Source organism: Marmota monax, unplaced genomic scaffold (assembly GCF_021218885.2).
Source record: "Marmota monax isolate L192 unplaced genomic scaffold, Marmota_monax_Labrador192_F-V1.1 WCK01_AAM20220418_F8-fsc01716, whole genome shotgun sequence".
Lineage (NCBI taxonomy): Eukaryota > Metazoa > Chordata > Mammalia > Rodentia > Sciuridae > Marmota > Marmota monax.
The window spans coordinates 33,115-46,016 of record NW_026693893.1 but is presented as its reverse complement, the minus strand read 5'-3'; the positions used below and the strand labels follow the sequence as shown (position 1 = coordinate 46,016).

The window sequence follows — 12,902 nt, the reverse complement described above, 5'->3', positions numbered from 1 at the left end:
GAGGTTTGGAAATGGATCATGAAACCTGGGTTAAACAGAACAGGAAGTGTGGAAAGGTTGATCCAGGGCAGTGTTGTTTGTGAATAAAGCTCGTGCCACTGAGGAGGACTGAGGACCTTCAGTGTTTCCTTTGAAGCTGGGTAGCCAGTATCTTTCTGAGAAAAGAGCCTTTAGCAATCTGAAGATACAATCAAATTTTGCTTCTGGAAAAAATACCCCAATTCAGCCTCTATTCATATTTACTTTCCTTTCATCTTTTTGAGTTGTAAAGTCCAAAGTCATTGCTCTATATTGTGTTTCTATTCTCACATGGCTGTATGAGCTGTGATTCTCCCCTGACATTATGATAAGCTATTCTTCTCTGGAAAGGATACCCATCGGGTATGTAGACACGGGTCACTCATTAATCATTGCTTATCTGAGGAAATCATTGGCAGTGTATAAATATTTTTATGAATTGATGAATGCAGGATTACTGCTGTACATAAAATGCTTGTACTTCTGCCTGCTATGGTTTTGAGATTTGTGTCCAAGCTGCTGAATTGCAGGGGCTCAGCTATCCCATGGCTCCCTGTCTTTTGCGTGCCACCCTTCCTCTGTGTTTGTGTGTGCTGCTGGCATCTGGCTCTGTCCAGGCAGGCAAGCTGCTAGTGGTGCCCATGGATGGCATCCACTGGTTTACCATGCGGTCGTTTGTGGAGACACTAGTCCACAGAGGACATGAGGTGGTTGCTGTCATGCCAATGGTGAGTTGGCAACTGGGACAGTCATTGAATTTTACCATGAAGACTTATTTAACTTCTTACACTCTGGAGGACTTGCAACATGTGTTCAAAGTTTTCACTGAGACTCAAATGAATAATCCGGACCATCATTTATTGTCTACATTATTTGGTTCATCCAATGGTTTTTTTGAACTACATTTTACCCATTGTAGGACTTTGTTTAATGACAAGAAGTTAGTAGAATACTTACAGGAGAGCTCTTTTGATGCAGTGTTTATGGATCCTTTTGACATGTGTGGTCTAATTATTGCCAAGTACTTTTCACTCCCATCTGTGGTCTTCACCAGGGGAGTGTTCTGCCATTACCTTGAAGAAGGTGTTCAGTGCCCCAGTCCTCTGTCCTACATTCCCAGATTTTTAATGAGGTTCTCAGATGTCATGACTTTTAAGCAGAGAGTAGAGAACCTTATAAACCACTTGGGGGAGCGTTTATTTTGCCCATATTTCTTGAAAACCACCTTGGAAATCGCCTCTGAAATTCTCCAAGCCCTGTCACACCATATGATCTCTTCAGCCAAGTATCCATTTGGTTGCTGCGAACTGACTTTGTTTTGGACTATCCCAGACCTGTGATGCCCAACATGATCTTCATTGGTGGAATCAACTGTCACCAGGGGAAGCCACTGGCCAAGGTACGTGTGTCTCCCTTAGCACACGGAGGGAACCCTGGCTTTGGGTGTTAAGAAAGATTCCGTCCTGAGTTGTGATTCTTTATTAATATCCATTGTATTTGTAATTTTTTCCTGGGTTAACAATTGTTTTGTTTCTATTCATTAACTGTGGATTAGCAAGTTTTATAAAGCTGTCCTCATTGATATTTATGTGCATATCAGTGATGGGATTTGTGTCATTTCTCAGCTTAATCTCTAAATCTTCCACAGAAAAACCCCAAGAAACACCTGCAAGATATTCCTTTTTGCCATTTTTTAGGAAAGTGTTCTGAGCAGTTTTGTATGCATACTTTTCTTTTTTTGAAATTATTTTATATGTATTCATGTATGTAAAGCAAACCTTACACATATTTTATTAAGTAATATCTAATAATGGAGCTGCGGTTGTGGCTCAGCAGTAGAGTGCTCTCCTAGCATGTGCAAGATGCTGTGTTAGATCCTAAGTAGAGTGCTCGCCTAGCAAGTGTGAGGTGCTGTGTTCAATCCTACGCATAAAATGGATAAATAAAAATAAAGGTTTTAAAATATAAATAAGTAATATCTAATAATAAAGTGTACATGAGTTCTTTACCTTGTATTTCACTTGGAATGTATTGTAGTCATGCCCACAATCTAATACTTATAATGTGTTCATTTAGTAATTGCATTGAAAGCTTTAAACTGTTTTTCTTTTGAATCAACCAATAGTGATAGATATTTAAACTTTTTCCACATCTTTGAACAAGACTATAAACCACATTGTAAATGTGTAAAACACATTCCTTTATTTTTTCTTCCACATCATGTTTTATTTTTTCAACTCTTCTAGAATCTTTTCTGCCAGCTCTGTTTCCCTATTCTTGCTGTTTTCCTTATATCCTAGGAACATCCTAGGAGTAGAGCTGCTGGTTAGATGCTATCTCATGTTATGTTTATAAATAACTTTTGAGTCCTAAGGAACTCCCCTCTTTGATCAGCAGTGTATGAGAGCTGTTGCTTTTACATGCCCTCTCCAGCTCCAGATATTGCAACTTTTAAGTTTTATCAAATTTCTGGGCAAAACATTGAGTGTAACTGCTTTGGTTTTTGCTTCCTCCTTCCACAGATATGTTGAGCATTTGCATTTCTTCATAATTTCATGCTCACATTTGTTGGTCATTTTTAATGTGTCTGTCTTTTTACGACTAGTTTTTTAAATCTTCTATGTGAATATTAATCCTGCTTTAAAATATGTGCTATGAATAAATGTTCAGGAGCTGTTCTTCATTTTTTACCATGGAGGATTTTCAATTTTGGGGAGTTAAATTGTAAAGGTTTTCTTTAAGAGATCTGGATCCCAACTCATTTATGTCTTTCCTGACCTGAAATGTAGAACCATTTTTCCACATCATGTTTTATTTTTTCAACTCTTCCAGTATTGCTATTTTTTTTCTTTTTGCCTTTAAATACACAGTGCAAATATCAAATTTTATTAGTTTTGTCAACTGATAGCCTGATGTCTCAACTCCTTTTGATCCTTATTCCATTCTTCATCCATTGCACTAACTGCATATATATGTGTGTGTGTGTGTGTGTGTGTGTATGTATATATATATGTGTGTGTGTGTGTGTGTGTGTGTGTGTGTTTATTTTCCCTGCTCTTTGCATTTGTATCGGCACTCTCACTGTTTTCCCCATTGACTTATCTGCTTATTCGGCACTACTGTGTTCTCAGTAATTTGCTCTGTGGTAAGCTCAAATATGTGTGGCTCACTATCTGTGTTTTTAAATTTCCTAGGTGATTGTCCTTATGTATGCTGCTTCATAAAAGGTTAAATTGTTTTGTCAAGGTCCAAAAAATAACAACAAACTGTTTGTTTTAAGCCTAAATTAAATGTTTTCATTAATTTGAGAAGATTGGCACGTTTTTTTGGTTTTTTTTTCTTGCTTTTCAGGAAGATGTATCCTTTTTACTCATTCAGAGGTTTTTTATTTTGAGATACAATTAGGTGTTAATATTTAATTACTTTCACTAATCAGCATTGTCCAATCATCTGGAAGAATATGTATCTGGTAACACAAAATTATTTCATTGGGTCGGCTTATATTAGAATCTGCCTACTTTGAATTTATTTTTGAGGTGACTTTTTAAAATGTTATAACTATATAGAACAGTGCGCTTTATTGTTACATAGTCACACATGCTCAAAACATAATTTGTTCATTTCATTCCCCAGTTTGTTTCCTCTCCCTCCCTCCCTTCCTCCTCCTGGTATCCTTGCATTACTCTATAGATATTTTAAACGTCCATCAGTAAAAAAATTTCATTTTATTTGCATAAGCATTTTTCTCCTTCTTAAAGTATATTTCTAAGCATTTTATTATTTGTGCACAGTGCTATTTTTATTTATTTTGAACTGGTTATTGGTAATTAAAGGGCAGTTTTGTGCATTTACTTAATATCTAATTACATTCCTATATTTTTTCTTAGTTTGTAAGATTGATTTGGTATGGAACAGCTTCTGCAAATCATTCCCCCTGCTGGTATTTTCACCACTTATTTTGCTTTACTGAAACACATGAGTATATTATTGGTCCAGGCACGTTAAAATTGTATGCAGTCACTTGCAACTGAAATAATCTTGACAAATACAAAACTAATGTTCTTGGAAGATGCATGGTGGCTAAATTCGTGAGGAACAATTCATACATTATCTGAGCATCTTAGGGATGGACTATGCCTTTTTATCTGTAGTTCTGTCTTCTGGCCTGATCAGTATACTTTGAGGCATAATCCTATTCTCTCCCAGGCTGGCAGGTGTTGGAGAGGTTCTTCTCTTCACCTGTGGAAACACGACCTAATGCTCATTCTAAAAGCCTGGGGGACTGTGCCTTCAGGCATGTTAAAGCTAGGTATATCTTTCTGCTCTCGGGGAGACCAAGCAAGGAGATACATGTTGCACGATCTTAACAAGCTGAGTCATTCAACAGGCTTCTCTCCCTTTTACCCTCTATCAGCACTGTGCCAGTCACCAGGAGGCACTGCCTGTGCTCTTGCCCTCTGCCCTGGGGTGGGGCCCTGCACTTTCCTGAACCCACAGTGAGGTCAGGGTGGCTCACCTAGAGGGTTTTAGGAAGTCAGAATCTGTATATGATTTTCTGTCACCATCATTTAGGAATGCCTATAAAACATTGAACCATAGAGAGTTTAAAATATGCTTGGTTTTTTATATAACATTCATATTTTAAAAATAAAATATTTGATTTTATATGTGTATTAAAGGATATATATGGATTCAACTTTAATATATTGGGCGACTATATACATTTATAAATATAAACGTACAGTAAGCACAATTCTCAAAGAAGAATTAAGATCTCAGAGGGCCCTTTGATTAAGAGCCTGGGTATAGCACAGGTATAACTGTAAAAATTTTCATCCATAGAGCTATGGAGTGAGTGTTTAAAATTGGCAGATGTCCCTTGGGAAAGCATTCAGTATTTGTATTGCTGAAGAATAGGTGTCATAGTCTTAACAGCATCGATTTTTTGAGAAGGAAACATTGATGATAGTGGGATTTTATATGTATGTTCCTGTATCCTTGTTAGCTGTGTTTGGGAACACAGTGTCAAGTCTCTCTGGCAATAATGGTGATATCAAGAGTCTGGCATCATAGAAGACCTCTAATTCCTCCATGCAGAGGGGTGTCTGTTAATTGCACTTCTGGAGAGGAGCAAACTAGTGCTGGCCTCAGTGCTCTGCCATCTCGAGTCTCCTGTACAATTATTCGCTTAAAGTCAAGTTTGCTTGATAAACTTATAGCTACCTCTACTTTCTCTTAGTTTTCATTGTGTAGGACATCTTGTTGGAATTCTCTTTTTTTAAACGTTAATTTTTTGCTACTTCTTATCTTATTTATGTGTTTCCCAAATTTTCCAAAAAGTTCTACCCATGTGACTTTGTAGTTCGCTGACTTTTCTGAACATTATTCTGAATTCTTTTTCAGCCATGATCTAGTGTTTCATTTCCTTAGAATCAATGATTGCAACTTTATTAGTTTTTTGGGAGTTATCATGATTCATTTACTTAAATATATTTTTATTTCACATTGGTGTGTGTGCATTTCAGGGTACAACTGCCTGCTCTGACATTCACTGGTACTCTTGAGGCATAGTTCTTCATTTACTGATTAGTATATCCTGGGTGTTCTAGGGTTATCCTACATAAAGAAATATCAGTCATGGGGTTGGGGCTGTGACTCAGCAGTGGAGGGCTCGCCTAGCATGTGGAAGGCACTTAGTTTGATCCTCAGCACCACATAAAAATAAAAAATAAAAAATGTATTGTGTCCAACTACAACTAAATTTTTTTTAAAAATTCTTAAAAAAGAAAAGAAATCTCAGCCATAAGCAGAAGATGTCAAGAGACCAACAAGTTTCATAGAAAATCAGAATTGAAGATTTGAGGAATAATGGGGAATTTTGGACAAATTCTTGGTCAAGGGAAGCAATGACCAGTAGATCCCTGCAACTTCATTTCCAGGGAGTGGACTTATATAGTAGTGGTCACAACCAAGGTGGCCTTCACCCAAGCAAGAATGCATTAGGTTTTATTGATCTAGAATGAAAGATGCCAGGCACGTTCCTGGCACTGGCAACGTTATATTCTTCCATGACCCACTCCAGTGACACCATAGTGGTTTTGTTTTTCTGTGGTATGCAGTGTAACTGTGCAGGGACTGGCTAGGTTTATTCATCAGGCCAGGTTATGAACGAAGATGGCTGTGGTCATGTTAATCTGGCTCCCTACACTGTGACTCTAGAGGGTGAGCTAGTTTCCACAATAGGAGGGCAGGCCTGTTGATCACTCTTCAGTCTCTTGAGCCACATGCCTTTGTTCTGACACCAGGGGTGGTCATTGCTGAGCTCCACTCTCTCTTGAAGCAATTATCTAGATTGTGCTACCAAGTGGGGCTCCTGGCTGAGTACTGCCATGGCTTCTGGTGAGGATGATTATATGATATATAACCTGGGTGGCTATTCTAGTCTTTGGGGTCTGCTGTTGGGCAGAGGGTACAGGCTGGGTTCTGAGGTTATTCAGAGTCCTTTCTTTCGAAAGGTATGGCCTGACGCTATGTTCATGGTAAATTCAGGACTTCTTCTTTTTCAGAGCCTTGGGTACCTTGTGGCTGGATGTATTGGAGGTGTAGCAGGCCTAACTCCACACTTGTCTTAAATGCACAGAGATGGGAATGTCTCTAGGAGAGGACTGTCATTGGCCCTGATTTTTTGCTGATTAGGGATACTGTTTGACTTTCTAATTGAAGGCATTGTAATCCCTTTGACAATTTGGAATCCAGAAAGTGGGACCTTCCCTGTGTTGGTGAGGCGAATGTTGTGGGCATTGAGCTGGGCAGGAAAGAAACCATCTAGGACTGAAGCTAGGTTGAACTTCCCATTGGGCTTTTTATGGCAACCAGCTCTGCTGGTCTGAGGTTCGCCTGTATCTGTGTTGAAGCATCTTAGCTGACAGCAACACTGAAGGTCCAGCAAGGTGCACACGCTGGTCACCATGATCCCCGCCTCCTCACTGCCATTTCCACCAGGGTTGCCTTTGAGGTGATAGTGGAGTGGGGTCCTGGAGGGATCCTGGAATGCTAGGGTGGCTGGATGATGGCCGCATATCTCCTCTCCTTCTGTGGAGCCATGTTCCAGGGAAAGCATCCTGTGTGGTGGTGTGGATGTCTGGGGAAGGAGGAGGGTTGGCATTGTCAGAGTGAGACCTTCTTCCACCCCTTCCAAGCCAAGTGTGACTCAGTTCTGCAAACTGGTTGGGTGGCCTCAGGCTTATGCCCAAGTGTTGGAGTGTCAAAAGGTGTCCTGGTCTGAGGATGATTGTTCACTGAGCTTTCTGTGTGGAGGTGGATTCTGAGACTCCAGATCACACGTATTGTTGTTGTCACTCTCCTCCTTCTGATTTTCTAAAGACAATGATGTAACATGACAGTTGCCAAAGCAGTGATACAGCCAGTATCTGGTAACATTCAGGTCTTGAAGGAACCACTGTGTGTTCCTAACAAGGGTGATGCCCCTAGTTTGTCTGTGGAATCGCTCTCTTGACTCTCCCTGTGGTATTACTGGAGAAATGCCACTGTGCTCACCTGTGAAAGTATGTAAAACTGCCTAATGCAGTTGAGTCCAGTGGAACAAACTGTTGCTGTGTACTTTTCTCTGGCTGGACATAGTGTGGGTCCTGTGGAAGGAGGGTGAGAACATGGAGACTTTGTGTCCACAAAGAATGCTCACTAGAGTGTGGGAGAGAAGCACTTACATCCCTCAGGGAGGGCTCATGGGTCATGGATCCACAACAGATCTCTAAATCTCTGGTTGGGACATGAAATCATACGGGAAGTCAGAGGCATTCTCCATAATGCTGAGGCAAGCATTGACCTGCTGCTCTGGAGGAGTCAAGAGAAAGCGAGTTACTAGAGATGGTGGCCACATAGGGTCAAATGTAGCGGGCTCTCAATCCTGTTGTGGCATTTCAGAGGCCTCAGAGTGTTTGGGAATGGAGCATGACTCCTGTTGAAAGTAGAAGAGACAGCAGCAGTGTGTGTCCATGGCACATTCAGTGATGAACCACCATTCACCTGCCGGGAGCAGGTCAGGACTGAGGCCCTTCCAGGAGTTCCTTTGAAGCTGGATCTCCCATTTCATTCTGAGCAAAGAGTCTCTGGTGCTCTGAAGATAAAGTCTGGGTTGTATTTTGAATAAATTCTAAAATGTAATGTTTATTGAGGTTTGCCTTTTAATCCTTCCAGATGACAAAGTCCCAATCCATTGCCAAGTAATTCTGTTATTAAAGTCACATTGTGATACAGGGCATATGTTTCTAGGAGGCAAAGATTATAAGCTATTCTAAACCTGGAGAACACATAAGTCACGTAGGTCAGCAGATATTATTCATTAATCAAGGCTCCTCTGAGTAAATGATTGACAGCGGGCATAATATCTTTTCAGAAATCGATGAGCACACCCACATGAACTGTTCTGATATCTAAGTACCTGGACTTCTTCTGCCTTCTGTATCCCTTGAGCTTTGTGTCCAAGCAGCTGGATTGTTCTGGGCTCAGCTATCCCATGGCTCCTGCTCTTTTGCCTGCCACTCTTCCTCTGTGTGTGTGTCTGCTGCTGGCATCTGGCTCTGCCCAGGCAGGCAAGCTGCTGGTGGTGCCCATGGATGGCAGCCACTGGTTTACCATGCGGTCAGTTGTGGAGAAACTCGTCCACAGAGGGAATGAGGTGGTTGCTATCATGCCAGAGGTGAGTTGGCAACTGGGACAGTCACTGAATTTTACGATGAAGACTTTTTCAACTTCTTACACTCTGGAGGACTTGGACCGAATATTCAACTTTTTTATTGACACTCAATGGAAAACTCCAGAACAAAGTACGTATAGTCTGGCAATGGGTTCATCCAAAGCATTTTTTGACATCAGTTTTTCACGGTGTAGGAGTTTGTTTAATGACAAGAAACTAGTGGAATACTTAAAGGAGACCTCTTTTGATGCAGTGTTTTTGGATCCTTTTGATGTGTGTGGCCTAGTTGTTTCCAAATACTTTTCACTTCCATCCGTAGTCTTTACCAGGGGAGTGTTTTGCTATTACTTTGAAGATGGATTACAGTGCCCTAGTCCTCTGTCTTATGTTCCCAGATTTTTCTCAATGTCTTCAGATGCTTTGAGTTTCATGGAGAGAGTAAGGAACCATCTATTCTACTTGGAAGAGCATTTATTTTGCCCTTATATTTTCCAAACTGCCTTGGAAGTTGCCTGTGAAATTCTCCCATCACCTGTCACAATAGGTGATCTCTTCAGCCAAATATCCATTTGGTTGTTAAGAACTGACTTTGTTTTGGACTATCCCAGACCTGTGATGCCCAACATGATCTTCATTGGTGGAATCAACTGCCACCAGAGGAAGCCACTACCCAAGGTATGTTGTGTCTCCTTTAGCACACTGCGGAAAACCTTGCTTTGGGCGTTAAGAAAGAACCCTTACTGAGCTATGATTCCTTTAATATCCATTGTATTGTATCTGGCATTTCTTCCTGGGTTAACAATTGTTTGGTGCCTATTCATTAAGTGTGGGTTAGCAAATTCTATAAAGCTGGCCTCATTGATATTTATGTGCATATCATTGATGGAATTCATATCATTTCTTTTTTATCTGTTTGTTTGTTTGTTTTTGGAGTTGCTGGGGATTGAACTCAGTGCCTTGTGCATGTTCAGCAAGCACTCTACCAACTGAGCTGTATCCCCAGGCCCCATTCATGTCATTTTTTATGCTCTCTTTCTATTACTGCTTCAGAAAAACCCAGAGAAACATATTAGGATGTGAACCATTTTATTATTATATTTTTTACCAATCCTACAGGCAAGTATTCTTAGCAGTTTTGTATGCATGTTTTCTTTTTATTGAAGTTACTGAATATGTATGCATTTATGTAATGCAAACTTTATACCTATTTTATTCAATAATATCTAATAGTGAAGTGTACATGAGTTCTTTTTTTAAATTTATTTATTTTTTTGTACATGAGTTCTTTACCTTGCATTTTCACTTGGCAAGGTATTGTAGTCATGTTCACCATTCAGTACTTATAAAGTTGACGTCTTCATTTAGTAATTGCATTGAAAGCTTTAAGGACCTTTTTCTTTTGAACCCACCAATGGTGATAGATATTTAAAGGTTTTTTCTGCTTTTTGCCTCTTTGAACAAGACTGCAGTAACCATTCTGAAGTATTCTCTTCCACTCTTGTGTTTCCCTACTTTTGCTGTTTTCTTTGTATCCTAGGAGCGTCTTAGGGGTAGAGCTGTTGGTTAGGTGCTATGCTCATGTTATGCTTAACTAACCTTCAGAGTCTTGAGCAACCCCTCCTCTATGATCAGCAGTGTATGGGAGCTGTAGCTTTTAATACCTTCTCCAGCTCCAGATGTTATAAATTTTAAGTTTTGTTAATTTTATGAATGAAAAATCAAGCTTTGGTTTTTGCTTTCTGTTTCCATAATATGTGGGCATTTGCATTTCATGGGATTTTACTATTCACATTTGTTAGCCATTTTTAATATGGCTATCTGTCTTTTTAGAACTAGTTTCTTTAATTCTCTATTTGGATATTAATCCAGCTTTTTAGTATGTGGTATGAATAAATGTTTTGGAGCTGTTCTTTATGTTTGGCACGTAGGATTTTTGATTTCACGAGTCAAACTGGTAAAGGTTTTCTTTAAGAGTTCAGGATCCCAATTTGTTTGTGTCCTTCCTTACCTGAGATGTAGAAACATCTTTGCACATCGTTTTATTTTTTTCAACTCTTCCAGTGTTGCTGTTTTCTTTTTTGCAAAAAGACCTTTAAGTACACTTTGGAAACATCTAATTGTATTAGTTTTCTCCAAGGATAGTCCTGTGTCCCAACTTCTTTTGGTCCTAATTCTGTTCTTCATTCATTGCACTGAAGTGTGTGTGTGTGTGTGTGTGTGTGTGTGTATTTATGTGGCACAAATGTGGCCCAGTGTTATTAGGAACATAGCACAGCTCTTTTATATGTGCTATGAATATTTTTCCAATTGGTTAACTCTTCCGTATAATTTTCACTACTTCAACCTTTTAGGTTTTTCCAAACCTGACTCATGGACACATTATTTGGTGCCGCAGTCCGGCTGCAGCAAAATAACCAGGAGGTGACGAGCAACTTGTGTAGATTGATACAGCTAAAGTGGAAGCTGTTTATTGTAGGACAGGAGCGGTATATATACATTCCACACAGCTTATCTTAATTAACATAAACTCGATACAACAGTCAACCAATAAGGGATCGCCACACTTAATGGCTCGGTGGTGTTACTTCTCAAACCACTCCCTGTGGCAAAATGCCAGGCGCCATCCAGACTTGTTTAAAGACTCTTAACAATTTGCAGATTATGTTTTGTTGCTTTTTGTTCCTCCAGTGTTAAGAGCATTTTGTATTTTCTCAAATAATAGTCTACTATCAGAACTCAGTTTAATACTAATTCCATTATCTGTCACTTTAATTACACTATATACATATTATTGTAATTTTCTATGTGTTGGTGTGTGCTCAGAACTGTTTTATTCCACTGACTTATTTTTCTGTTTATGCTGCAGAATGTGTTTTGATTAAGAAGATTTGAATACTTGGGAGGACAAGGCCTATAGTCCCTATTCATATTTCTAATTTATCATGTGATCCTCATAACGTGTTCTTTTTCATAAAATTAAAAGTTATTTTTTAAAAGAGAGAGTGAGAGACAGAGAGAGAGAGAGAGAGAGAGAGAGAGAGAGTGAGAGAGTGAATTTTTTAATACTTATTTTTTAGTTATCGGCGGGCACAACATCTTTGTTTGTATGTGGTGCTGAGGATCGAACCCGGGCCGCACGCATGCCAGGTGAGCGCGCTACCGCTTGAGCCACATCCCCAGCCCCTAAAGTTATTTTGTTGAGGTCAGAAAAATAAAAGTAATTATGACGTTTCAGTGAATATTACATTACTTATTTTCACTCATGTGAGAAAGAGTGAAAAGTTTATTTTTTCTTTTTTCACCCAAGAATATGTATTTCTTTTTACTTGTGCATATGGCTTTTAAAATATCCATTAGGTGCTTCATTTACATAACATCTTTTTTCTTAAAATTGTTTAGACATTTTTTGAGCAAAGGCAATTTTCATTTTCTGAAGTTTAAAGAACAATTTTTGCAACTTTATGTCCAGCTTATTCCTATTTTTTCTTTTTCAGTTCCAATATTTATTATCTGTGTGATACCATGTATATTTATTGGACCCAATACCTGAAAAACACTGTGATTTAGGCAGTTTAAAGTGGGATTCAATTCTTTGCAACTGAAAAGGTCTTGATGAATACAAAAGTACTGTAACTAGATTATAGTGGAGCAGGCTGTGTTATCTCAGTGTGTGATTTTATTAGGGATGGACTATGGGTGTTTCATCTGTTGCATGTTCAGTAGAGTTTGTAACAGTTCCATTCTCTTATATATTCACAGGTATTTAGTGAAAGTATCCTTTTAGCCAACTGGTGGGATAGTGAAAGAATTCTCATTCTAAAAGGATGGGAGACTACAGTGTTAGGGGTGTGAAAACCATACACAGCTTTCTGCATTTGGCAGGGTTTTTTTTTTAAGAGTCTGTTTGACCAGCTGGTAGAAACACAATATAATGCTCCTTGAAAACACTGGGAGGCGACAGTTGTAGGTGAGTCAAAGCCAGGCATGGTTTCCTGCTCTTGCTAAGACCAAGCAAGGAGATGCATATGGCAGGACCATAAAAAGCTGATCCATTTAAAAGCTCTCTCCCCTTTGTCCTAGATCAGTACAGTGCCAAGCAGCACCCAGGCCCTATGCATGCCCTGCCCTCCACCCTAGATTGGGCCTCAATTTCCTGAATGAACACTGA

The 12,902-nt window shown here is 39.4% G+C and overlaps 1 protein-coding gene and 1 pseudogene across 1 annotated transcript; both read left to right on the top strand.

Annotated features, from left to right (window-relative positions):
- Positions 1–8: 8 nt before the first annotated feature.
- LOC131424891 (UDP-glucuronosyltransferase 1A8-like) lies at positions 9–8,302 on the top strand (annotated as a pseudogene).
- Positions 8,303–8,443: 141 nt separating this feature from the next.
- On the top strand, positions 8,444–9,493 carry LOC124105596 (UDP-glucuronosyltransferase 1A9-like). The gene has a single exon (XM_046462807.2). It carries the CDS (start codon positions 8,555–8,557, stop codon positions 9,476–9,478), a length of 924 nt encoding a protein of 307 aa, XP_046318763.1. The 5' UTR covers positions 8,444–8,554; the 3' UTR covers positions 9,479–9,493.
- The last annotated feature ends 3,409 nt before the right edge of the window (positions 9,494–12,902 follow it).